General features: G+C 40.0%; 1 protein-coding gene across 9 annotated transcripts in view; it reads right to left on the bottom strand.

Moving 5' to 3' along the window:
- SH3D19 (SH3 domain containing 19) overlaps nucleotides 1–27,869 on the bottom strand; it is a 313,873-nt gene that overhangs the window by 8,810 nt on the left and 277,194 nt on the right. For 8 of the 9 annotated variants that reach the window (XM_058282038.2, XM_058282307.2, XM_071214440.1 and 5 more), the window contains 11 exons: nucleotides 25,673–25,780; nucleotides 21,540–21,652; nucleotides 15,556–15,617; nucleotides 14,292–14,556; nucleotides 11,257–11,325; nucleotides 10,949–11,089; nucleotides 6,719–6,794; nucleotides 5,696–5,826; nucleotides 3,142–3,200; nucleotides 941–1,143; nucleotides 427–479 (listed from right to left, as the gene is read on the bottom strand). In XM_058282038.2, the coding sequence (XP_058138021.1) occupies nucleotides 427–479; nucleotides 941–1,143; nucleotides 3,142–3,200; nucleotides 5,696–5,826; nucleotides 6,719–6,794; nucleotides 10,949–11,089; nucleotides 11,257–11,325; nucleotides 14,292–14,556; nucleotides 15,556–15,617; nucleotides 21,540–21,652; nucleotides 25,673–25,780 (1,280 nt within the window). The remainder of the gene's footprint in view (nucleotides 1–426; nucleotides 480–940; nucleotides 1,144–3,141; nucleotides 3,201–5,695; nucleotides 5,827–6,718; nucleotides 6,795–10,948; nucleotides 11,090–11,256; nucleotides 11,326–14,291; nucleotides 14,557–15,555; nucleotides 15,618–21,539; nucleotides 21,653–25,672; nucleotides 25,781–27,869) is intronic. The other variant, XM_058282105.1, reaches the window with a different exon arrangement.

The following is a 27,869-nucleotide window of genomic DNA, read 5'->3' as shown; positions in this document are numbered from 1 at the left end:
GGACTCACAGATAAAAGGCATGGCAAAGAACAGATTTGAGGGTTTCTGATGTTGGAGTTTTGATGTAGGAGTTTGATGCTAAAGACTTAAGCTGGAGCCCTGGGAAGTCAGCACACAGAGGAAAGAGAAGCCAGCCCCAGGAAGAGAGGAAACTTGAACCCAGAGAAAAGCAAGCCCCAGGAAGAGAGGAACCCAGGAAGCCTGAACCCTCACAGTCGGCAGCCATCTTGCTCCAACACGTGAAAATAGACTTTGGTGAGCAAAGTAACTTACGTTTTATGGCCTGGTATCTATAAGCTCCTACCCTTTATAAAAACCAACCAATTTCTGGTATTTTGCATCAGCACCCACTTGGCTGACTAATACACTATTCCTTCCAGATTTTAAACCTAGCCGTCACTACAGTTATCTGTTCAAGTCACCTACCTGAGAATTTGAACCAGGATCTTCTTTTTTCGTCTTTGGTGGTACCTTCGTGCCTACATTAAAGGGAAAAAAAGGCTGAGATATCAGATGTAAAAACAATATAGAACTGGAGAAAAAAACTGGGTGGGAGTGGAGAGCCTGGGTTCTCCAAGCAGACAATTCATGTCCTGGCTATGTAACCCTGATCTGGAACTAGCCTCTGGGCTTGCTTCCTTAACTATAAGGACCTACGCTGTTAAATTCCAGATTCCATTTGTGTTTAAGTCTGTGATTCTTTGGCCTTTCTGATATGAAGGTATAGCTTAATGCTCCAAACATCAAAAAACCAACGCTCTGAGAGGTCACCACAATAATGGCGACCACACACAAATTATCATTTTAAAATCAATTTTCCTTCTACCTTAAAAAATATGGCAATATGGATTATTATGCAGCTTCAGCATTGTCCACCCTCTTATTTGGTTTACTTGAATTAGGACATGACACAACCAAAAACTATGTTCTCTATACTTACTTAAAACATTTGCATCAGAGGTGGGCTGATCCTCAACAAGTTCCACAAAGTTAAGGGGGAAAATCCCAGTTTTGTCTCGAAGTTCTCCTCTGGCCCATTCCTCATTCACATACTCTTTTAGAAGAATAATTTCTCCCTCTGAGAAACTTAGCTCATCCCTCTGGTCTCCAATATACTCGAACCGAGCCACACATCTTGGGCCTCTGAACAAAGAACACATTTTTAGGTTAAACTAGAAAGAAATAACTTCCAAATGCTTTGAAACCTTCATTCAGCCTTTCAACGAATATACTAGACCCTTCTAAATGACAGTCCTTACTTTTTAGAAAGAACATATTCATTGAGAAAGCTCCAGGGCAAAAGGTTCAGGAAGAATTCCAGATAAGCCGCTGGGTCATCAATGTCTTTGATCACCTTTATTTCATTCGAGTCTCCCCCACCTCCATGTCTTTTTATCTTTGGGCCATAGTGACCCATAGGTCAACCTAAACCATCTCAATCTTTCTTTTTTTTTTTAAGATTTATTTATTTATTTCTCTCCCCTACCCCGACCCCACCCCGGTTGTCTGTTCTCTGTGTCTATTTGCTGCGTATTCTTTGTCCGATTCTGTTGTTGTCAGCGGCACGGGAATCTGTCTCTTTTTGTTGCATCATCTTGTGTCAGCTCTCCATGTGGGCAGTGCCATTCCTGGGCAGGCTGCACTTTCTTTCATGCTGGGTGATTCTTCTTACGGGGCGCACTCCTTGTGCGTGGGGCTCCCTTACACGGGGGACACCCCTGCATGGTGCTGCGCATGGGCCAGCTCCACACAGGTCAAGGAGGCCCAGGGTTTGAACCGCAGACCTCCCATGTGGTAGGCGGACGCCCTAACCACTGGGCCAAGTCCGCTAAGTCTGCTTCCCCCATCTCAATCTTATATGCACTGAGTTTGGCTGGGCTAACCCTGAGACCCTCAGGGCAAAAAAACCAAACTACTGCTACAGCAGAATGCAATGGGCATACAGGAGATGCTGGGTATATACTTAGTCAATCAATCAGTTGAATATATAGATGAATGGCCTTCAAAACTAGAAGGTGGGATGAAGACATAAGCTCAGCACATCATCTTACAGCACTGAATTTTATACCACTACCTTAAAATATGTTTTTGCATCTCCTTTAAAAAGGCTTCATTTCTGAGAATTGGAATAATCCTTAAATGATCTGCAAATTTGACTAAAAATAAGATAAAAGCAGAGATAAAAGTGGTATGACTTAATACCAAACCTTTGAGGAATACAGGCTTTAGAAAGGAAGTTTCAATTACAACAGGCTAAGGAAAAGTAATTGCCTCAACAGAAAAGGTTGGTCCTGACTAATCAAATTCTGATTTAAGTAAGGCCAATGGATCAACAACTGTGAAAGCCACTTTACATTCAACCTGCTGACACAGTAAACACTACTGAACAACAGGAGAAAAAACGGAAGCTGAAATAGAACACAACTATTTTGGCATCAAAAGTTTTCTTATTTGTGATAACCTTTGCATCTATTTTCTAGAGTCCTCAGGGAGCGTCTCCTTATGTCTGACCTATTCAGAGCAAGTTTATAGTCTTCAGCAGATAGTGACTTCCATTAATTTGCTCATTTAACTAGAATATAAAGTTGCACTGTGGCAGTGCAATCACAGTCTTTTAAATCACAAGAGTTACAAGGCTGCATAAAAGGATATATAAATTCACAGAAAGGTCCTGAGACATAAAGGAAGACCCCTCCAACTTAACTCTTCCTTCCCTTTTTCTGGTTCCTTTTAAAAACCCAACAACAGATGTTTAGCATTCATATTTCTATAGGGGTTAAATATTTCCCATGACAAACATATTTGAACCTTCTAAAACCTCGGTGAAGATCAACACCACAGGCCACTTAAGCTGAGAAGACTGTGGGAAGCATTTTGATAGACTCTGCTGTGTGGCTGTGTGCTGTGTGCTGTATGTTCTGTATAAATATGGAGTCGTGCTGATGTCAGCTTCTACCAGCACGCTGCATTTTTACAAGTTTAATCCACTAAGGTTTTTAAAACAAATTACTCCAATAATGACAAAGATATACCAATAATCTGAAAAATCATACATTTGACGTCTTTAGGCTTGGTAAGTCTAAATGATATAAATGCCTGCCTCCTTCATATTTTGTGGAAAAGAACACAAATAAATCTTACTTAACACAATGAGATGAAATCAGTTCTCTTTTTCCACTTTCTTCTTCTGGAATATCAATCTAGTAAAGACAAAAGCAAGGTATCAGGTGTTATTTTTAAAGATTTTAATAAGACAGATTTTTTTTTTTTTTAAGATTAAAAAAATTTTTTTATTCCTCTCCCCTTCCTCCCCATTGTCTACTCTCTGTGTCCATTCACTGTGGGTTCTTCTGCATCCACTTGCATTGTCAGGCAGCACCGGTAAACTCTGTCTCTTTTTTGTTGCGTCATCTTGTTGTGTCAGCTCTCCATGTGTGTGGTGCCACTCCTGGGCGGGCTGCGCTTTTTTCATGTGGGGTGGCTCTCCTTGCGGGGCCGCACTCCTTGCACATGGGGCGCCCCTGCATGGCACGGCACTCCTTGTGTGCCCACCGCAGCACTGCGCATGGGCCAGCTCATCACACGGGTCAGGAGGCCCTGGGTATGGAACCCTGGACCCTCCATATGGTAGGCAGATGCTCTATCAGTTGAGCCACGGCTGCTTCCCAAGATAGGTTTAAAATTAAATAATTAGGAAATGCACCACTGAAGTCAATGAGTTTGCTAGATGCTAAACTGAGTAAGTGGTACCATATATGCTAATAAGAAATCCTGACTTTGTTTTGAAAAAATGTATTAACATGTGATGTAGCCTTCCCTGTGAAGCCAATCAATCTTTCTTTTGTTTGTGAGAACAAGCACATTAATATCATTCTACCCCTGACGGAGATTTCTCTATCCCATGTACTCCAAGCTGAAAACTTCAGATGAGAAAGTCTTAAGATAGAAACCAAGTGACAGGCATTGTCACCCATTAGCATCGCCATACTCAACTCAAAGTGTTGGAATACCTCCTTGACCCCCAAATCAAATATTTAATCAAATTTTTGGATTCTTTCCATATTCATAACTCAGGAACATTTGTTTTCTCTTTCAATGTTAATAGGGAAGGAGGAAAAGAATTAGTACTTAGTAAGCCTCTACTAAATGGCAAGTGCTTTATGTAACACCTCATTGACAAGGTTCATAGAGCTGGTAATAAAATACATAGCCACAATGAACACAATCTAAAAACTACTTAAAGCTTTGAGGTTTACATAAACAAATCAGTGCCCTTCTGGGTGAATTCTAAAAATTCTAAATATTAAAAACTTTGAACTTTTAAAAATATGTGGGCTTAGGAATAATAGTTATACCAAAAACGTGGCAGATTCAGTATATTTGATTTTAGCCTTCTAACTGTGCTTTTTAAAGTACTGCTACATTGGACAGAAGAAAAATGAAGAAGAGTGCTAAAACCAACAGTATTCTTAATATTAATTTAAAATGGTTGGATTTCTCCAGAGAATCAGGGCATATATATATAGGATAATTTTAAAGACCCAGTTTTTTCTCGTAATCCAAGAAACTTAAACTCATTTATATTTGAATTTTAAAATAGAGGTTCTTCTGTTAAAATTGTTTTCTAAGCTTCTGATATGAAAAAACATCCTCTCCCCCCCCATATGCTGTGAATGCTCAATTATTTAAGCTACCTTGTACTGATATTTTCCAGCATCAGTAAAAGTTATGTCAGGGGCTGAGTCATGCTCTTTCTGTTAATATAAACATTAGAGTGGCAGTGTGATTTTATCCCCATGTCTCATAGTCACCTGGGATTAGCACTTAGGGCTCTATCATACCAGTCCGCTCTCGTACATTAGGCTGTGGTAGTGTATAAAATTCTGCTGTTTTAATATAATCTTTCCCAACCATATTTGAAATTATGTGAAAAACCATTAATTGACAACTACCTCCAATAAAATTACTTTAGTATTTCTAAGTATATATTTTTCATAAATAGAGGGGAATGGAAAGAATGAAAGAAAGTTAAAGTAAAATTAACTCCCAAAAAAGTATAAAGTGGTACCACAACCTCAGAGAATATTCCTTCAGGATGAGTTAGTAACATATAATGCATGTTTCCTAAACGTCTCAAAAAATCACAATATGTTGTTAAGTGCTTAAGAACCTCTATGACTACTAGATCCACCAGCTGACTGGCAGCGGTTTTTCACCTTAGGATTACAGATAGCATTTAGACAAATTCTAACACCCCAAAATACAATAATAGTTAACCATTATCTGTACATGGAAGTGTTAAGTGTTAGAGAAACATGATGTGTGCAACCTATTCTCAAATGTTTAGAAAATAGGTAGATAAATAGAATGATATAACAAATATGGCAAAATGCTAATAGTTGGCAAATCTGGATATCTGGGTAGGGGTTAGGTTGACATTCTCTGTATTGTTTCTGTATTATTTTTACAACTTTCCCATAACTCCGAAATGGTTTTAGAATAAGATTTTAAGATTAACCAAAATTGCGTTACACTACTCTCTATTTTTAAAAATTTCCAAACACATGAATCAATGGGAAAGACAGAATTAGAATCCAAGGCTCTGGACTTCTGTTATTTTTTCTAATATGCACCTAAAACGCACTCTCTCTTTCACTGAGTATATGACTCACTACAACAAACATGACCCACTTACAATTACTTTGACGAAGTTGGCAGGAAAGAGGCCAGTCTGGTCTCTGCATTTCCCTCTGTACCAGTCTGTATCTATTTTTTCCAGAAGATAGACAATTTCTCCAGAAGTGAGGTTCAAATCATCAACTTGCTCTGTAATATGAAATTATCATTTTGTAAGATGAATTATCCTGGTTGCCAATTTGATTAAAGTAGAGAACAAATTAGCATTTATTTCTGTCCACTAAGGAAGTATATTCTATGGATTCTGAGAAAAGATTACACTAACCAAATTGACTTAAAAATCACCATCTTTTAAAAAAATATATATTGTTATAAGCTCCTTCTTTTAAGACCAAATTAAATATATTTACCATGCACTGATTTGTGGGAGATGGTTAAAACAACCCTGTGCTTGGTCAATGATTCTTACTGTGCCAAAATAAATACTCTGCTTCCAGTCTTAATATATGTTAAATAGCTTAATGGGCTTTATAAACATGGTATACTTTTCTTATCATTATTCTCAATCATGTTTAAAAAAGTATCAATTTGGAAATACCAGCTAAGGGAGTGCTGCATACGGCCTTGCATTAAGGAAATTTACCCACACTAAAAATCAGTCTGCCCAGTTGATAAAAAGGAGGTTGCAAATAACTCAGGAGTTTATCTAAATTAATGATTACAAAACAAATTTATATTTGGATCACACAGTAGGTTTTTATAGCTCTTAGGACAAAAGAACATCACTAGTTAGAATTAATTTCATTGCAGTTACTAATTGGTACCCCCTGTTTTGAAAGGGTTAAAAAATCTACACCCAGTAGGGAATTTGTTGTTTATTTCATAGGGAAATTGGTCTCTCTTTCCTCTCTAAGTTTCACAGGAAGGGCTGGGTGCAATCAACTCTTCGGAAGGCTGAGTGATGGGTAGGGTGACCTCTCACGAAGGATGTCCTTGAGAGGTCCGTGTCCTTGAGAGGTCGGCCGGGCAGGAGGCCAGCCTGGGCCCCCCGGGCTCTATCTCTTTAGCATTCTGTCCTTACCTGCTGGGAAATCGTGGAGAACGACAGCGTGAGGAGCACTGCGGTCAGCACCAGGCTTCAAGGCGGGGCTTGGATCCTTAGAGGGAAAACAGGGCTGTGAGAGGCGTCCAGGAAGGATGCGGATTTACTATCCACTCTGAGAGCTTTCTTTTTTTTCTCATTTGAGTCCTTCTGATACAATTACGAGTACAAGCTGCAAACCACATACTTGAGTCAAATAAGGGAATCATTATCAAGTTGAAAAGGAATGGTCTTTGCCAAGAAAGGACAGAAATAACTCTGAATTATCACTATTCTCCTGCATGTTTTTTTTTTAAACTGAAAGTTAAAAATACAAAAAAGAATCAAACTTAAAATTTTTTTTTCTAACAGTGCCTATTCTAACCCTGAATTGGGTGTCTTGGCCTCTTTCCATTTCAAGGGTGACCTTTTCTTCAAACTGTGATCATGACTAACCCTGGAGGTCAGAGCCTTAAAGCTGCACCTTCAACTGAATGGGAAAAGAAGGATGTCCTGCAGTTTTTCTTCTTTTGTACTGGAAGGAGTTAATGACTTCCTACAAAAGCATAATTCACAAAAAGTGAAACTGATTTATTACTACTAAATAATAGTAATAACTGAATGTCTTCCCTAATTTGAAAGCAATGCTACTTTTCAAACTACCTATACTGACTCTAGAAGAAAATATGAAAAACAAACAAAAACAATTGGTAAAACCTCCCACAAAGCCCTTTCCACAGGCATGTCAATCATTTTAATTTTCCTCTAGGTGGAAAAGGATCTCCATAACGAGATCCTTGGTCACATTCCGGGTGAGCCTCCCCATGTGTACTTTGGTGGGTTTAGGGGAAGGACGGAAGGACTTTGCCTTTTCCTTCCCTTTCCATCTCTTTTGGGTGGTTTGGGTTTGGCGCGTGAATGCCGCCTATTGTCACGTCTGCGCCAAGGACTCGGAGAGTTAGAGGAGCTGCTGGAGCTGGAGCTGCGGGATGTGCTGGACCTGCCCGAGTAGCTTGAGGCCAAAGAGGCGCTGGAGCCACTGCTGGAGCCTGCGTTGGCGCTGGAGCCAGAGCTGGAGCGAGACCTGGTACTGCTGCTACCACTGGAAGCGTGGCGCCTCCTCTGAGTTTTATCCTTGCCACAATTCTTCTTGCTCAACTCCTTGGTGGCCCCGTTATCTTTGGAGCGATTCTTGGACTTGCGGTCAGAGCGGTCTTTGTACACGGGAGGAGGAGCCCTAGTGCTGGACTTTTCATTTTCTTTGACTCCTAGCAAGCTCTTCTTTTTTACTTCTGAAAAATCCATTCTCCCCTTCTGAAGTGTTCAAAGCAGCAATGGCAGCCTCACTTATCTGAACTCTCACTTCTAACTTGATTCTGAGAAATGATCCCTGATTGTAGTTTATGCCAAAGAGCTGCATCCTCCCACCGCCAACACCTCTTGCCACTCTCAGCCACCGAGGCTGGCGCCCTGTACAGTTTCTGTTTGGGTTGATGGAACAGTTTTGATAATGGATGATGGTGAAGGCAGTACAGCATTGTGGAAGCAATGACCAACATTTAATTTTATATTTGAGTACCGTTAAAAGGGGTAATTTTAGTTGTACGTGTAACTAGAATAAAAATTAAACAAATAAAAAAACAAACCATAGACCCATTCAACACAAACATTGAACCCTAAGTTAAACCATGGACTATAGTTAATAGTACAATTACAAAAAGGTTCTTTTATCAATTTTAACAAATGTACCACTCCAATGCAAGGAGTTAATAATAGGGTGGTATATGGAAACTCCACATTTTATGTATGATTTTTTCTGTAAATCTCCGGCTACTCTCAATTAAAAAAAAAAAAGCCTAACCAAGCATGGGAGGGACTAGGAGGGAGAACTGTGCCTTACACACCTCAACTACATTTTCCCTACACCGCGCTCATGGACGGCCCTCCCTGGGTGCTCATCCCAGATTGGCAGACGAAGGGCAAGAGGGACAGGCTAGACAGGGTTGCCCGCAAGGAACTGGTACAGTTTAGACCATACCGTCCAGGTAGGTATCTGTTTATAAATCTATCTCAAAGGTCATTCTAATATGAATATAATGCTAATACAAACAAGCAAAAATAAGACTAGATAATATTTATAGTTCACTCACTGTGTGCTGTTCACTGTATTAAATACCTTATATACATTAGCTCATTAAATTTTTAAAATCTTTATTGAGATTTAAATCACTTACCATAAAATTCACCCATTTAAAATGTAAAGTGCAATTGTTTTAGTGTAAGCATGGAGTTATACCAGTGTCACCACATTAGAGTATTTTCTCCACCCCCAAAAGCAGTCACCCGATACCCTCCTCCTCAGTCTTAGGCAACCACTAATCTACTTTCTGTCTCTATGTATTTCCCTATTCTGGACTTTTCATATGAAGAGAACATTCAATATGTCATTTAATTCTAAAAACAACTCTTTGAGGAATAAGCATACCTATTTATACATTAGCAGAAAAAAAAAAAGGAGTTTAGAGGGGAGTGGATATAGCTCAAGTGGTTGAGTGCCTGCTTCCCATGAGGTCCCAGGTTCCATCCCCGCTACCTCCTAAAAACAAACAAACAAAAAAACCCAACTCTCACTGGGAAGCAGATGTAGCTCAGAAGTTGACAGCCTGCTTCCCATGTACAAGGTCCTGGGTTCGGTCCCCAGTACCTCCTTAAAATGAAAAAAGAAAAAAATGATTAGAGAGATTAAATAACTGGTTAAAGTGATAGAAGGGGAACTCAACCCAGCTCCATGAAACCCAAATCTGTGCTTTCACCTTGCATTAGGAAATCAACTTCAACCAGTACTGTTCAATTTTCTGTTTATTGAGGGGAAAGTATAACACATTTTTAGAAATCTCTGCCACAAACTAGGCTTTCAAATAGGTACATTTCATTTTTCTAGAGAAAACATAATGATGGCCATCAGCCCAGGAGCCTAAGGGAGGCTTTATTTCAGTATCATCCAAAGATGGTCACTGGAGGTCAACTCTCTGCAAGTTTGTAATGCAAGGTGAGTAGGGTAATGCTTTAAGTAGAAAAAACTCTGGGCTATTACAGAAGAGTAACTTCTAATTTTTTTAAGTTTCTATTTTTCGCAAAGGAAGGCTTTTTGGCAGTAGAACTCTCACTGTCACTCACCAATGTGTTCTGATGGGAAGGACAATTATGACAGATGGATAACACTGTATCAAAATATAGAGAAAATGAGTAATAGAAGAGTTTTTCCTGAGTGAAGTTATAATTTTTTTTTTTTTTGAGGTACCAGGGATCAAACTCAGGACCTCATCCATGGTAAGCAGGCACTCAACCTTGACCTACATCTGCTCCCCAGAATTTTGAATGTCCTAGCTGCTTAACAACATAGCTTTGGTCTCTAAAATACACATTTTTAATATCTTAGTAAAACTTCAAAAGATAAACTGCCCCTAAGAAGAAAGAATTGGATTAGATTATGTATAGTAGAATGAATGGCAAACTAAGTATTTTACTTGGGTGAAATGTTTGGTGGGTATTATTTTTCATGTTTTTATTTTAATAACTAATAGACAGTGGAAATTTAACTGGATAACTTAAGAAATTCTCAAAAATATACCTCTACAAATTTCTAAATGGTATTTTCCTTCCTAAACAAATGGCCTTCAATAATTACTGTATTCCCCCAGGCTCCATAAATTTGTTAGGCCCAAATGGCGACCTGAAGTCAATGGATTACATTTCATTTCATTATTTTATGAGCTATAATCAGAGAAATCAGGTTCACACTAAGTTTACATCTTAAAGGGAAGTGCTTTTTACATCAGACATAGCATTTACAGGGCCCCCCTTTAAAATAATTATCCACTCTGCTAGGAAACTAATCTCTCACACTTTGGTAAGCATGTTTACATTATTTAAAAAATAAACAGTTCTTGCAGTTGAAAATTAATGAATGAGTGTTCGGGTTGCCGTAAGTCAGCATGATATGAAGCAGGCAAAACACACACAGTCACTCTGGTACCAAAGTGATTAGTATGGCAGTGGCAAGTTCCTTAGAAGTAATTTACTCCTAAAATGGAATAAAACGCTACTGTAATTTTTTACTCTGGCTAAAATAAGCGTGCTAATAAAAACCTGAGGATGAGCTATAATTAATAGTGCTCTGAAATGTACTGCCATGTGTGACATAAAGGCTGCACAATATTAATTCCTTACTTTTGGTCTGTTTCTAAGATGTTCATCAAGTGGGGTGATAATCTTCATCTGAGAAAGGTGAACTCGGCCAGTCTCTTCTCCCTTTTGGCATTCCAAGTAATTATTTTCAGCCTGCCCCAATGTCACAAGTACGTCCCCATGCTGTAAGGTACAATACCACTCACTGAAGCAATTATTGTTTAATAAAACATTATTACATTTTTTCACATTTTAATCTTTGGAGCCTAAAGCATTTAGTAATGTGCAGTAGCAGTACCAGAGGCCAGCAATTTTTTACATTAGTCAATAAAGAAAGAGACCTTCTTTACCTTACAAGAGAGTTCTCCAGGGTTTTGTGAGACAATGTCTTCACTGGCAATTCCGTGAGGCACAGACAGCTTAAATATAAACCAATAAAAGGATTATTCTCAAATAATCTCATAAACTGCTGATCATCTGGGATTTGGCATGTATGCCTCAAGAGCAACTCCTCCAGCAGTTAAACTCTTTATCTGGCTTCTTTACACTCTAGACCTAGTGGGACCTTTCATTTTGCACAGATTCTAAAAGCTCTTGGGGGAAAGTGGATGTGGCTCAAACAACTGGGCTCCCGCCTATCACACGGGAAGTCCATGGTTTGGTTTCTGGTGCCTCCTAAAGAAGACAGTGAGCTGGCAGAATTAGCAGGTGCTGCAAGCTGACACAACAAGAAGATGCAACAAGAGACACAAGAAGGAAAAAAACGTAATGAGAGATACAAAAAAGCAGGGAGCAGAGGTTCCTGGTGCCTTCTAAAGAGGATGAGCAGGACAGAGAGTTGGCGCGATGGGCAGGAATGGTGAGCTGACTTGACAAGATGATGCAACAAGAGACACAAGAAGAAAAACATAACAAGAGACACAACAAAGCAGGGAATGAAGGTGACTCAAGTGATTACCTCCCTCCCACATTGGAGGTCCTGGGTTTGGTTCCCGGTGCCTCCTAAAGAAATAACTAAGATGAACAGACATAGCAAATGCAAACAACAAGGGGGTGGGGAAAGATAAGTAAATAACATAAATCCTTGAAAAATAAAAAAAAAAAAAAGCTCTTGGGGTGTGAGGTTGAACCACAGACCACAAGGCCTCAGTGTGGCATCAGGTCCCCTTTACCAACCACAGCCAGGAAGTTCCATTCTACAGGGCAAAGCCCACCAAGCCCCCTGTGCATCCTGAAAGGTAACTACTCAGTAACTGGCCTCCTACAGTGTCAAGGTACCTTAACACAGAGTTCTCAGCTGTTCCCTTTTGAAGGCTGAAAACTGCCCTCTGGGTAGCATCTGACTGCCTGCCTCTATTTGCACTGAACTCTCTCTTCTCCCAGAGTCTTTCAGAGACCCAGTGTCTGGCCCCCGCTACTTCCTGGTGCACTCAGCAGCATCTGACCTTAGGTTTTTTCACATGTGCATGCTGCCATGGTTGGTTTTAATGGATCGTGCAGGTCAGAGGGCTAATACAATGTGAAAGGCAAACCCAGGAAGTGGGATCATACAAGCTTATTTCTAGTAAGGAAAAGGAGGTGCTGGGGCCCCTGAATCACCCAGGGGTAAAGACACAGAGTGAAGGGGAGAGACCCTTAACGCCGAGTAGGGTGGTGCTGCTTACCCCCATGTGTCAGCGGCCTGGGGTTCCCACTGCACCCAATTTCAAGCTAGGTGTAGCAGTTTGATAAAGTTATGAATCCCAAAAATAGATATTGGATTATGTTTGTAAACTGGTCTATACCTGGGTGTGATTAAGTTATGATTAGGGCTTTGATTGGGCCACGTCTTTAGGGTGTTGAGTCCCTACCCCTTGGTGGGTGGGGACTCACAGATAAAAGGCATGGCAAAGGATAGAGTTGAGAGTTTCTGATGTTGGAGTTTGATGCTGAAGCCTTAAGCTGGAGCCCTGGGAAGTAAGCTCACAGAGGAAAGAGAAGCCAGCCCCAGGAAGAGAGGAACCATGAGCCCAGGAAGAAGCAAGCCCTGGGAAGAAAGGAACCCTGAACGCAGAAAGAAGCAAGACCCTGGAAGGGAGGAACCCAGGAAGCCTGAACCCTTTCAGCTGTTGGCAGCCATCTTGCTCCAAAACGTGATAATAGACGTTGGTGAGGGGAGTAACTTATGCTTATGGCCTGGTATCTGTAAGCGCCTACCCCAAATAAATACCAACCAATTTCTGGTATTTTGCATCAGTACCCCTTTGGCTGACTTGTGGCTTGCCCATTTGAGGCTAGTATTAAATGGTAAGGTAGCCATGAGAAATATAAGGGACTCAGATAATTATTTCATAATGAGGCACCGTCATTTAGAATTTATTAATTTCTTTGAGTTCCTCAAATGTCTATTACACAATTAAGCTTAGCACCATAAGTGAAATCTGGTTCCCCCTACATGAGGTTCTTAACAAGGAATGGCAAAGCAAATAGACTCTTTACAAGTAGTAATACTCTTTTCATAATATGGCATAATAGCTAAGAGGGTAGGTCCTACCATGCGCTGGCTCTGTGATCCTGGGCAAATTACTTAGTTTATGTCTTATTTTCCTTTGTGTTCAATGGGGAAAATAATAGTAGCTACATCACAGAGTTGGTGTGTAGATTAAATGTTATTTAATCTATATAAAGTGCTTAGAACAGTGTCTTATAATTAATACTCAATAAAAACACCAGCTAATATTTTTATATTTAAGTAATCCATACCAAAGAGCTCCCTGGGTTTTAGCAATTGAAATTTTATTTGTTTAAATGAACATGAATATTTAAGAATATAATACTTCCTTCTTATTTGTCTACATCCTTTTCTAAGGAGGATTTAAAAAACCTCTAAATTTAAAGTAAAAAGATTTTCTGGATCAATTATGGAAACGTAGAACAATATGAAACTATTAATTGCTTCTCTTGAATGTCTAAATGGTAACTAGACTGTGGTAATTAGGCTAAGAAAAGGGAAAAAGAGGGAAAACCTCCATCTTAATAAGAACTTTCTACTTAATTTAAAATTTTACCTAGTGGCAAGGCAGCAGAAGTAAATTACAATATCTGTCAGATTTACTTCCGTTACTATAATCTACTGAGCTGAATTTTTCAGAGATCCTGTTTGGTCAAGCTAGACAGCAGGTTATAATCCCTGTCTGCCCTCTTCACTTTCCCTATATTTCTCCTAATAATGAAAACTTACATTAATAACACTGGTTTTACTATGGCCTACTTTTTTCTAAACTACTCTTGGGGTCGAGCGGTAACTCTACACTGGCTCCATCATCTGTTTCTAAAGAACAATGGCATCTTCTAAACACTTTAGAATAAACCTCTTGGCCACAGAAATGTTTCAACCTAAATTTACCATGTACTTCCTGTAGAGAGGGTGCCCTGGTTTGGGGCGAGGGGGTAGCACCGGATCCTGATTTCTTAAGACTTGACTCTTGGCTTTTGAGAGTGCAGATGCCAAGTTACTTTGTTTTTTCTGAAGATCCATGTCAGAAGAGGACCGACTAAAGGACAGTTTTTTATGTGACGCTCTGGTTGCAGGAAGTCTGGGGGGCGGTGGTCTCTCAGGGGCTGCCTTGGGAGGAGGCTGTCGAGCGGGTCCGACTTTTCCATTTACAGGCCTGAAAGTCGATGCAGAAGCCATGAGTCAGCTTTTGACTGGGATTAGGGTCTTTTTTTTTTACAGACACACACACACACACACACACACACACAAACCCAGCTTTCTGCTAGTGGGATACAATTTCATGAAACATGCAGGGTATGTTATTTTCTAGCAAACGACTGCTGCATTAAACACGGTATTATTAGAGGAAATGCCATGATGCTCCAGCTTCCTCTTACCTTGCACTAGAGATTCATTAGTTCAAGACAAACAAGCATTTATTATCATGAGCTCTCTAAGGCCCCATTTGCCCTTAAACACACCATGACTACTTTAGGAAACTAAGCAGTTTCTACCAATGAAGAGCTTATAATAAGATACAAGTTGTATGGGCTAGGGTCTTGCACGTGATTAGGAAAGGAACATCAAAACCCCCTAATATTCATGTTATACGCATTACTATTAAAACTGCAATTTAGATTAGTAGAAAGCAAGCTAGTTCTGGAAATGGATGACGACAGTTATTACTTGACAGTTATTTCCTTAATCCCTATGATAAAAACAAGGTCCAGGTGTAACACTCCTGAGAGCATCACAGCCTTTTGTCCAAACAGCCCTGGAGCTCAGAAGGGCAGATCAGCTCTGAGCTCACAAGGCCGGTCTCCCTTTGGAAATGCCAAATCCCAGGCTGGTCTCTCAGAGTGGGAAGCGTGTGTGTGCATGTGTGTGTAGATATTCCAGAAGTGGAGCTGTTCCAGGTTTAGGGGCGGGTGTTGTTTGTTTGTTTGTCTGGGGAAAAAGAAATACAGATCCATGTTTGTGCTCTGGAAAGTCTGGATTGTGTTAAAAGGAAAGAGGAACATCTCCTACCACCTTCAGGAACAGACTATGGGTTAGTGGCCTGGGTAAATTTCTGAGTTTAATATATCTCGAAAAGAAATAGTATAAAGGTCAGAACGCAGTCGTGGTGACAGAAAAGAGACTGAGGTCTTCAGGTCTCCCCACACTTACATACCTTGGCGGCAGCCTGGGGGGTCCTCGCACGGAACCTCCTGTCTGACCTGCCTGCTCAGGTTCCTGCAAGATTGGAGAATGCTTTTTAGGTAAGGTTCATCTGAAACAAGAGCTTGTCAAGAGGAAATTGGGTTTTTGGTTGGACCAATAAATGGAAATAAGCTGAGGTTTAGGAAGTAGCTTAAGAGTTTTTAATCTTAACAATATTAAACTCATTACCTAAATTATCCACATGCCAATACAAGTGAAAATGCTGAGAGGAAGAAGCCCTGTTGTGGCTCACAGCCTCACCTGCTGCACGGCATGGTTACACGCCCACAGGATTCAGAAGGCATTCAGGATGCTATTTAATCATGACAGGTTACACAGTAACAATATAAGCAGGCCCCACAGGGAATTAAAAAAATAAAATAAAAGAAATATAGGTTCTTTACTCATCCCAGGATAGTACTTAAGATAAGCATCGTTCCTTAATTTAAAAATATAATGGTTAAACTATAGTGTAAACTATGGTCCATGCTTAGTGGCAATGCTCCAAAATGTGTACATCAGTTGTAACAAATACACCATGCTAGTGAAGGATACTGTTGATGTGGAAAATGCGGGAGGGGTAGGGAGTGGGGCATATGGGAATCCCCTATATTTTTATGTAACATTTATATAATCTAAGTATCTTCTGGGGAAAAAAAGCATATTAAAAAATATATATACATAATGGTTAAAAACAAGTGCGTGGGGAGCAGGAGTGGCTCAGTGCTTGAGCACCTGCTTCCCATGTAAGAGGTCCTGGGTTCAATCCCAGTACCTCCAAAAACAAAATAAAACAAAACAAAACAAAGCAAAACATATAAGTGGTTATTTGTTCCTTTTGATTTGAATAGTCAGATCTTATCTTAACACTGAATGGTTTATATTAATACTTTGTTTTGAACTAGAAGGAAGCAGGTAAATGAAATAAGCTTAAGGGACAGTGTGAAAGGAAGACAAGTGAGTGGGAACAGAAAAGGCCCACAAAAGAAGAGAGGCTTGTGCCACTATGGCAAAGGAGTTGGATGAGTTGGGAAGAAGAGTTGTGAAGGAAAGAGTAAAGGAGGATAATATAAAGAATAGAAGATTGCTGGAATTTTTAATGTAACGAGGATGAGAGAAACTGGAAGTAGAGACATCAACAGGAAGATTTCTCTTGGGTAGGGCATTCAAATTGTGATTTAAATTGGCTTCCCAAACATATTATAAATCCAAGGAATGGGAAATGAGTATAATCCATGGAAAATATTTTGAGATTTCTGTTGAGTGGGAAGTTAAAGGATCTTAGAGCCCAAACTTCTGCTATTTTTTTGTTTTCTTTGGGTGGGGGAAGTCCTCATTAAATTTTTCAAATTCTGATAGCCTCCTTCTTTCCTTTTCTTTCTAACCCCCCACTACTGATACCCTAGGAATAATATTTCTCCAAGACCTCATAAGGGGTAAAAATACTAGCCCTGTAAAATTATACTTTTTTTTTTTTTTTTTTAAATTTTGGTAAAGGGGCTTAACTATAGCTTGGGAATCTTTGAGCTAATTCAGACTCTTTTCCTTCTTCTCATCTTATAAACAAGGTAAAACTCATTTCCATGGTTTTGATTCATACTGAGTAATTACCACTTTTCTTTAAATACCAAATGATTAATTGCCAATAACTGCACTCATTTAAATATGTTTCAGTTTTTTAAAATCCCATCTTTAAAAACAAATTAAGCTTGCCCTTAAAACTGGGTTTCACTAATGAGTTCAGCTAATGTAGTGAGACAAATCATCAGCTCATAAATCCTGAAATATTCCAGAATATAATCCATGCCTTATAAACATGCTGCTGCCTATTCCCCTCCCCCTCCCACCCCAAGAAATATTGCTATATATTTGAAAAACTCATTTAAAACTTTGGCCACCTTTAAAATGAAAAAAAAAAAAAACAAAAAACAAACAAACAAAAACCCAAAACACAACAATTCTAGCAGGTAGTCAGGACCTCTTATTGCTTTTCTCAAAACTGTACCTGTTAGATACCTTAATTAAAAGTTTTAAAAATAGAGATGTATAAATGATTTACTATAATAAACACATATAATATGACCCCAACTTTGTACCACATAACAGCTGCTGTTATCTCTGGGTGGTGGTATTTTCATGAGGAGTCTTCAAATTTTAAATCTCCCAACTTCTTACAGTAAGTACATTTTAAGTAAAAAAATTTTTTAAAAGTATATTCAAATACCCCGGGGAGCTTAGGCACGTCCTGAAGGCAGTGTTGTGTCTGATGTGTTTCAAATACTGACATCAGAGCCTTGGTTCCTGCAGGAGCCACTGACTCGATATGTGCCTTCGTCTGCATTCAAGTGCAGGTTCTGCTGATGGGTCTTTGGAAAATTATTGATTAGGGGCTTTGCTCTCTTCAATATTCCATACTTGACTGGAACTTCTCTGCAGCTGAGTTTTGGCCTTTTTTTTTTTTTTTTTTTTTAAGGATTTATATATTTATCCCCCCCACCCACCCCAGTCGTCTGTTCTCTGTGTCTATTTGCTGTGTCTTCTTTGTGCGCTTCTGTTATTGTCAGCGGCCCGGGCATCTGTGTTTCTCTTTGTTGAGTCATCTTGCTGTGTCAGCTCTCCATGTGTGTGGTGCCATTCCTGGGCAGGCTGCACGTTCTTTCACGCTGGGCAGCTCTCCTTATGGGGCACACTCCTTGTGTGTGGGGCTCCCCTACGCGGGGGACACCGCTGTGTGGCACGGCACTCCTTGCGCACATCAGCACTGCGCATGGGCCAGCTCCACACGGGTCAAGGAGGCCCGGGGTTTGAACCGTGGACCTCCCATGTGGTAGGCAGACTCCCTAACCACTGGGCCAAGTCCGCTGCCGAGTTTTGGTAGTTTTACTCTAGTTTTAACATCCGTCAACTTTTGCTTTTGATATGTTGGGATAAGCCTTTTTCTTTCCAGCAAAGTTGGCTTTTCAGCTTGTATGGTCCCTGCAGATGCCATCTTTTTGTTTACCTGCACTGGAGCAGTTCCTCATGTAATATCATGTAATATCAAAATAATTTCTCATGTAATATCAAAATAATTTCCTGTTTCAGGGTATCTTAAAAAAAACAAACAAACCAGATATTCCTCATGAGACTACACTCTTATCTGTTGGAATTACCGAGCAGCCTCCCCAGATATTTCATCTCTTCTTTCTGTAGGAACTGGTACTATTTCTCAGGCCCTGAATTCAGAATCATCCTCTGCCTTTTTCTCCACTGACAGAACATGCTTATGCTCACTGGCCAGCTTCTGGGTCACTTCTTTTTGGCTTAAACAACAGGAATTTTCTGCATCATGATTTTGTTCTAGGTCATTTCTTGATTCCTTACACAGACAGTCAGTGTCTGCTAGCTTTCCTCCTGCAGTGGTTGGCAGCCTCCTGGGGCATGCCTTGGGAGCCTTGTGTCCACTCTGTGGACAAATGGGCACACAGAGACATATGCTCCTGCTGACGAGATAGCTCGAGCAGCTCCTTACCCCAGAGTCCCTCATCGCTTAAGTGAAGACAGCGACGACTGCCAACTGCAGCCATTTTATCCTGAGAGGGAAGCTTCCTGGCAGTCAAGGCGGGAGACACGGTAGACGGTTTTTGTTCTGTGCCTCGTCAGGAGACACAGTTTGCAAAGACTGTATCTATACTCATTGGTCACTAGACTGGTGAAATATTCTTTATGGTCTCTGGTGTAAGATGTATTCAGTAATTGCCACTCTCAAACAAAAGGAATTTCTCAGGGGTAGATTTGGCTTTCTGGCCCTGGGAAGCCAAATGTGTGACTTCAGGCAAATCAATTATCTTGTGGGTCTATTTCCTCATTTCCCCTTTCTTCAGACTCAGTATGTCCTTTCTGGCAGAAAGCCCCAACTTTTTGTAAACAGTACAGGATGGGATTTCCTTCATGTTTTTCATGTGAGGCACAAACAATGCATATAGTTATCTCTACAGATGGCTTAGTTTTTAGTCTAACTTCTTTTCTTTGTAGATCTACTTAATGCCAAATGTAATAATACCTAAAATTTTATTAGTGCTTTGTAGTTTACAAGATCATAATTAATGATACGTATTTCTTGGTCCTCTTACTCCCTTTTACAACCCTTTGAAAATAGAAGCCAGCAACCTTCTCAAGTGACTTTTTCTCTATGAATTCTGGGATTTTCCTATTCGACAATAGTATGGCAGGAGCCCCACTATCCTCTTTTTGGGCTTTCTTAACCCAGTTTTAATAAAAATTTATTACCAAGTACTTTGAAAATGCAAGTGATCCCTCAATTTTAATTCCTCTTACAGGAAAATCTCATTAACTTGATATTGGCAAATTCACTTTCATGCGTCTAAAGAAATTTCTCTTCACCAGATAATTAGATAGGCCTGCCTGAATAAGTAAAGTTAATTTACAACATAAAACTATTACGAGGGAAGCGGACTTGGCCCAATGGATAGGGCATCCACCTACCACATGGGAGGTCTGCGGTTCAAACCCTGGGCCCTCCTTGACCCGTGTGGAGCTGGCCCATGCGCAGTGCTGATGCGCGCAAGGAGTGCCGTGCCACGCAGGGGTGTCCCCTGCAAAGGGGAGCCCCACGTGCAAGGAGTGCGCCCTGTAAGGAGAGCCGCCCAGCTTAAAGGAAAGTGCAGCCTGCCCAGGAATGGCGCCGCACACACGGAGAGCTGACACAGCAAGATGATGCAACAGAAAGAAACAAATTCCCGGTGCTGCTGCTAAGGATGGAAGCAGTCAGAGAAGAACACACAATGAATGGACACAGAGAGCAGACAACTGGGGTGGGGGGGGAAGGGAGAGGAAAAAAAACTATTATGAAATGTGAATTGAAAATTTGGTTCAAAGACTTTAAGAATTGGTTTCTTTTTTTTTTTTAAAGATTTATTTATTTATTTATTTATTTATTTATTTATTTATTTATTTACCTCTCTCCCCTCCCCCCCCCCCACCGCCCCTGGTTGTCTATTCTCTGTGTCTATTTGCTGTGTCTTCCTTGTCCGTTTCTGTTGTTGTCAGCAGCACGGGAATCTGTGTTTCTTTTTGTTGCATCATCTTGTTGTGTCAGCTCTTCGTGTGCGCAGCGCCATTCCTGGGCAGGCTGCACTTTCGCGCTGGGTGGCTCTCCTTATGGGGTGCACTCCTTGCACATGGGGCTCCCCTACACGGGGGCCACCCCTTCATGGCAGGGCACTCCTTGAGCACATCAGCACTGTGCATGGGCCAGCTCCACACGGGTCAAGGAGGCCCGGGGTTTGAACCACGGACCTCCCACGTGGTAGACGGACGCCCTAACCACTGGGCCAAGTCTGCCGCCGAATTGGTTTCTTTTGAGACAAAGATTATCTGCCATAGGGGAATCAGGAATGTGTAAATGATTTAATTACCTAAAAAACAGTATGGGGATCTGAAGTTGAGACTGAAATTTAAAAATGTTTTAAATAACTCTTTGGTCACCATCTGTTAACAAGCACACCATAAAGCACTATTTTTCAAATTAAAAAAATTTTTCCCTTAAATTTCAAATTAACAAATTCTTATAGTAATTACCTTAAAATTATGCCTCTAATTGGGTATTTTAAATACAAACTGACAATTTGACTAAATTTGTTTCCACAAATATTAAAGGTTTTTAGAGATTTTTAATAAACTCATTATTAGTGCCATTTAAGACAATGTCATTACGTTGGCATAGGACAAATTACTTTATAATGAAGTACAATGAATTGGCCTAATTCTTTTGTTCTTTAGGGATTTTTAAAATATTGAATATCACATTAAGTATGTACATGGGACTTAGAAATTGGTTTGTAATAACTTTTTTTTTATCTGACAGGTAGTAAAATAATTTAGACATCAATTGAGCATTTAAAATTAGCATATAGCTCAGTCGTCAACATAAGTCAGACTATAATGACCACTTACCAAGTTTCTACCTCTGTCAACATTAATGAGTTTTCCAGATACTGAGCTGCAAGTGTTTCCAATGGGTTTTTCAGCAGGTAGAGGAGGGGGGCTTTGTGGATTCTCACGTAAACCTGGAAAAATAGCAGTTAATTCATCAACAATTTCTGGTTTTTGGGGATGAAATGATTGCAGTTTGGTTGCTTGGGGGAAATAGCTATCATAAAAGATCCACACAAAGAATGGATAGCCAAACAAAGAAGAAAGAGCTCTCAGCAAATCTCAAGGAACTGTTGAGTTGGCCAACATAGGTTAACTTTCCCGAATGCTTTATAGAGTGAAAATAATGCTGAAAATTACAAGAGAAGCTAACATTTGTTGGGACCCTTCTATGGTGAGGCATTAAGTTAGGCACTTTATCCATGTTTCTTCAATCAACATTGATATACTAGATCTGCACTGTCCATTAGTTAATAACTGCATGTGGTGATTTAAACTTAGTTTTTAATTAATTAAAATTAAGCAAAATAAAAATTGCACTTTCTCAGTTGTACCAGCCATATTGCAAGTGCTCAATAGGCACGTGTGGCTAGCAGCTATCATATTTGACAGCACATAGACATTTACATCTTCATAGAATATTCTATTGAATAGTGCTAAATATTTTACCCATTTTACAGATGAAGAAACCGAGGCTAAGAAAAAAAATAAATGAGGTGCCCAAGGTCTCAATGCTAGCAAATATCAATCCAGGGTTTTGAACCTAAATGCCTGTGCTTATTCTAATAAGGCATGCTACTTTTAATAGGTGGCGTATTCAACCTTCCCCCATCTCAATATTCAAATACATTTTCCAATTCATTAACTCCAGATTAAAGGACTTAATTACCTCCAATATAACAAGCAATACCTTTACACCTCAACTCTTCCTTATCTCAATGATAGTGCACCTCCAATTGATTTCAAAAAGAAAACAAAAATAGCCATATTTAATTAGTGATTGCTAATTTAAGAAATACCCAAGTACAAAATAACTTGGAGACAGAACTATAACATGCAGATGGAGGTTAAATCTGCCTTTTATATACTGTTTGGCTTGGACACTGAAAGAAGGTAAGAATTTTCTCTTCCTTTCAAATGAACATCCCCTGCTTCCATTTCACAAGATAAACCTACAACAAGAGGATGATTTGTCAGGACTTCCTGTTTTACACACAGACAGGAAAACACTTTCAAAGGGAGGCATACCAGGAGCCAACTATCAGGAAGACAATAATTTAGAGACAGGCAGGCATTCTTGGAGAGAGGTGGGGCTGCTGTCGAAAGGAACATCCCAATTCAGTCTGCATGCTAAAGACTTTTCCTGTGGTGCAGAGTCAGAGAATACAAGGAAATAATGAGCCATTTAGGAAATAATATTGTTGTGAAAAATATTTAAAAGTACAAGAAAGTACAGAGGAGATAACTCCTGGCATGAAGGTGCATAGCAAGTATAAGGTGTGTGGGAGGAAGATGGGGGGGGTCTGGTGGTAGGAGCTTCTAATTTTAAATAGTGTGATTAGGAAAGATCTTATACTGAAAAACGTGGCATCTAATCAAAAACTTTGAAGGAATGGTGAGGGAGGAGGCCGTGCAGATATCTGGGAAAAGGACATTACTGGCCAGAGGAAGAGGCAAGTTTCAAAAGAACAGCAAAAAGTTTTTCATCACAAAGCTGCTCCTTTCTTCCCTGGTCCTCTCCAAGGCTGGAGACATCAAAAGATGCATTTCTGGGAAGCGGACTTGGCCTAGTGGTTAGGGCGTCTGTCTACCACATGGGCCCCCTGGATATGTGTGCAGCTGGCCCATGTGCTGCGCTGATGCGCGCAAGGAGTGCCGTGCCACGCAAGGGTGTCCCCCGCATAGGGGAGCCCCACGCTCAAGGAGTGCACCCCATAAGAAGAGCTGCCCAGTGTGAAAGAAAGTGCAGCCTGCCTAAGAATGGCGCCGCACACATGGAGAGCTGACACAACAAGATGACGCAACAAAGAGAAACACAGATTCCCGTGCTGCTGACAACAACAGAAGTGGACAAAAAGAACACGCAGCAAAATGGACACAGAGAACAGTCACCTGGGGGTTGGGAGGGGGGAGAGAAATAAATAAAAAAATAAATCTTAAAAAAAATAGATGCATTCCTAATAACTATAATAATAAAATTCTGAATAACAGGGGTTTTAAATCTAAATAGAAATAGCTCTCTAAAAACTGTTTTGACACTTCAGTTCTCTCACATCTAGCATAATAATTAAAAGTGATTCCACAGCATATCCTTTTGAGGATATCAGGGCTATTAATCCAGGTTATAGGTGTCCAGAAAAAGTTAACCTAGCAGGCTTGAGAAATTATCCTTAGAAAGGCCTACTTACAAGTTTGGCCCTTGGCTGGCATCTGGGAATTTGGATTTCAGGAGTTCCTACAAGTGCCAGAAATGCTGAGTGGCTCATGGTGCCTGAACTGTCTGAGCAAACAGCATGGTTTACTTCTGGGAGCCTGGAGTTTTGGAACATGCCAAGCTGGGGGGTGCCTACACGACTAGACCCCAGTAAAAACTCTGGAAACTGAGTCCCTAATGAGCTCCCCTGGTTGACAACATTTCACACATGTCGTAATAAGTCGCTTGAGGAATTAAGTGTGTCCTATGTGATTCCTCTAGGAGAGGACTCTTGAGCCTGGTTTCCTCTAGATTTTGCTCCATGCACACTTTTCCTTTGCTGATTTTGCTTTGTATCTCTGCTAGAATATCACAGTTATCAGCACAACTATATGCTGAGTCCCAGTGAATCATCAAACCAGGAAGTGGTCTTGGGGAATCCCCAACTCAAAAGGAAAATAAATTTAAGTGTACAAATTGTATTTAAGACTCATATGAACACCTGATAATATCTAAGATCATTATTTCTCACTATGCTTATTAAAATCCGTAATACTTTCAACAAGGTAAAGGCAAACAGGTAAAGAACTTCTAACCATCTCAAACAACCCAATAAGCTACCATTACTGTGCTGTGTGGGATATATAATTCTATAAAATAAAAATACACCAGTTCTTTAATCTAACGCTACCATGTGACCTCTTGAGAAGCAAAAACCCCCCAAATTTGGTACACTTGACCTTTTTTCCTGTTCATTCTTCATGGCAACTCAGTTCAATCTTCCTGACACTGGCTGGGAGCCATCAGTTAATAATAAAGCCATCATGAGAGCAAAATCAATACGCTCCTTCAGCGTGGTATGGTAAAATAAAGGGATGATGATGGTATTTCAGGGTACGTTTGCAAAATTACCCTAGGACACTAGAGGTGAAAGACTGGGATACTTGCTCTGCTGTGAGGGGTATGCAGTGGGCAGAACTGCTTGTTAGACAAAGGCAAGGATGCACTGGGCTATCAAAGACATTGGAGCTATCAATGAAACCAGAGACCTACGGAGAAAACTGTGTGATCACTCTGAGCAAAGCCTGAACTGCTCTGGAACCCAACACACACACACACGTTTTAATAATCTCTGGAGCCTAAAATAAAATGGTGCTGTCCCTCTCAGCTTCTCCTTTATGATAAATATTAGATTTGAAGTGGGGAGGGGGAGAATACTTATTAAAGCTCATATAAAATTTCATTTATTGTACCATTAAAAAATCAAGTAAAGAAGTGTATCCAAATGTAGTATTACACTCATTTTTTTAAAAAGGACACTTTTATATGTATTTAAAATTTTTAGTTTTTGGCCTTATACAGTGCCCACAGAACCATATTTGGATTAGAAAGTTTAGAAAAAATATACTCCTCATACACTTACATATCCTTATTTGCTACTAATTTCAATTACTTACCCACCAAATCTTTGTCAGCAGTACTAACATGGGATACTACAGTTGTTCTGAGTTTTAGTCTCCCTCTTTTCTCTCTGCCTAATAACATTAAAGGGAAATGAAATCCAAATTTACTGTACTAATTCTTTAAAGTACTGTGAAAAAAACTTGTTTTTAAATGTCTATGACTATGAATAATAATAAACAGATTACACATAATTTCAAAAGGAGACATTGATAAATTAGCATATATTTTTCCTAGGCTCTTGGAAAGTAAAAAAAAAAGAAAGCAGAGAAGTGCTTACATTTTCCTGGTTTGGCTGGAATTCGAATCACAGTGGGCTTCCTGCTGGGTGCTGGTTGAACTGCTCTTTCTTTTGTTGGTTCTGTTTTTGTGGGGAGCTGAAAGGGATCTAATGAAAAACACAGTTTATTTTGCATGTTTTAGTTAACACGGACTCAAACAAAAAAACTCATTCATAATTAAAGAGTCATATTTTTCACGCCCCAGGGGAAACTATTCATGGATAAACAAAATCTCAGTTTGCAAAGACAAAAACAAAGTTGAAGCTCATGAAAGGAAATAACTTAGTGCTCTGTAAATAATTCATAAGGCTTTTCTTCCTCTCTGGTGAGATTCAGGATGATACTGAATTATGGAGAAGCTATCTTTCATGGGAGTGTAATCATTTCATAAATGTCCCCCTGAAAATGAAGGGCAAATGAAGGAAGGAGCCAATCTTCCCTCACTGTGAAACTTCCCAGGTGTCCCAGGAAGGAAGGATTCCCTTCTGTCCTGCACCTGTTGTGCCTGTACTAGAGTACATACCCCCAGGAACTCAGCAATGGCCCTCATCATCTCTCATCCTAGCCAGCATCTTTCCTGAACAGGACAGGTGCTCATCAGAGTCTTGGATTTAGCAGTGTTTGGGGGATGAATCAAGTCCCCCTCAAATGGCATGTTCAAATCCCAATTCCTGGTCCTGTGGGGGTGAACCTATTTGTAAACAGAACCTCTGAAGACGCTATCAGTTAAGGTGTGGCCTTCCTCCACTATGACTGAGGTCCTTACAAGCAAAGGAGGCAGGACACAGGAAGAAGTCACGGGGGCAACCAGAAGCTAGAAGTCAATGGAACCCAGAAGAAAAGATGATCAAGGATCGTGAGCAGCCAACCCCAGAATGCCACAGGCTTTGGGGAGGAAGCACCACCTTGCTGAAACCAGACTTCTAGCTTCAAAACTGCGAGCCAATAAATTCCCACTGTTTAGCCAACCCACTGTATGGTACTTGTTTTAGCAGCTAGGAAACAAATAGAAGTAGTCTGGTAAAACTACATTTCAATAACATGAAAATTGAAAAACATTTTTATTCCAGAAACAAAGTAAGACACCTACCTTCAAACACTTAATTTTGGGGTAATGATACATAACTTGGAATATTTCCATTTTAAAGGATTTATTTTAAATGGACAGTATGTGCTCAGAGCAAGTATGTTAAACAAATGCCCTAGTTTAGCAAAATGACCACAAATTTTAAAAAAGAGATGGGAAAACTAATAGATGAGCAAAAATGAGATAAAATGTTATATCCTCGATGCTCCAGACAGCATACAGGGTCCCATGAGGCCACCTCTGCCTTTTATTCAGCAAGAGGCAGAATGCATATATGCTGTAATTCTGCCCCTGCTCTATGGATCCTGCCTGTGGGGAAATTCTGCCTATAAAACAATGTACTCCACAGCTCCGATGATGAACAGCATTCATGTCCTGCCTGTGTTATGAGCTTCAGTTCAATAAGCACCTTTTGCTGACCAGCTCTCTGCAGGATATGTGAAGAGCTGAGCCAAGGCTAAGAAGGCCTTTCCACTCCCTACTACATCCCCCTCCCTTTCACCCAGCGCTCAGCCAACCCACGGTCATACACCCTGCCGCTGTCCTCGTCCCCTCACTCGCTCTGGAATTTATATCTATCATGTGCCAGTAACTGTGCTAGGTCAGGAGGCACGAAAGTAAAATACAATCAATTCTAGTTTAATCTTTTTATCTACTGCCTCAGAAAGGTCCCCAGATTTCACACTAGCAAAAATAATTATTAGGTTACTGAGAAAAAAATGTTTTTCCTCCATGGAAACCTTGTCTGTTATAGCGATTATTTTTTATTTCGAAAGATTTGCTGTAAAAAAATAGAAATAGGAAATATATAAGAAATAAAAGATATATTTAAAAAAAGAAATATATAAGAAAAAGGAAATCTACTATAATCCCATTCTCAATAATTATTGTCTAAAATTTATTATATCTGCCTTTAAAATTTTTAAATAAATATTTCATGTATTACCATGCAGATATTTTAGAAAAAGATCCCCGCCCTCATAGAGCTGACATTCCAGGAGGGAGACGGCACAATACAATAGGTAATTAAATGGTATGTTAGAGGGTGAGCAGTACTTTGGAAAAAGAAAAAAGCAAAGCAGGGTGAGGAACCTCAGGTGTGGGCAGAA

Source organism: Dasypus novemcinctus, chromosome 1 (genome assembly GCF_030445035.2).
Source record: "Dasypus novemcinctus isolate mDasNov1 chromosome 1, mDasNov1.1.hap2, whole genome shotgun sequence".
In the NCBI taxonomy this organism is placed as follows: Eukaryota; Metazoa; Chordata; class Mammalia; order Cingulata; family Dasypodidae; genus Dasypus; species Dasypus novemcinctus.
The sequence above is the reverse complement of the archived record's forward strand: the minus strand, read 5'-3'. Positions and strand labels throughout refer to the sequence as shown.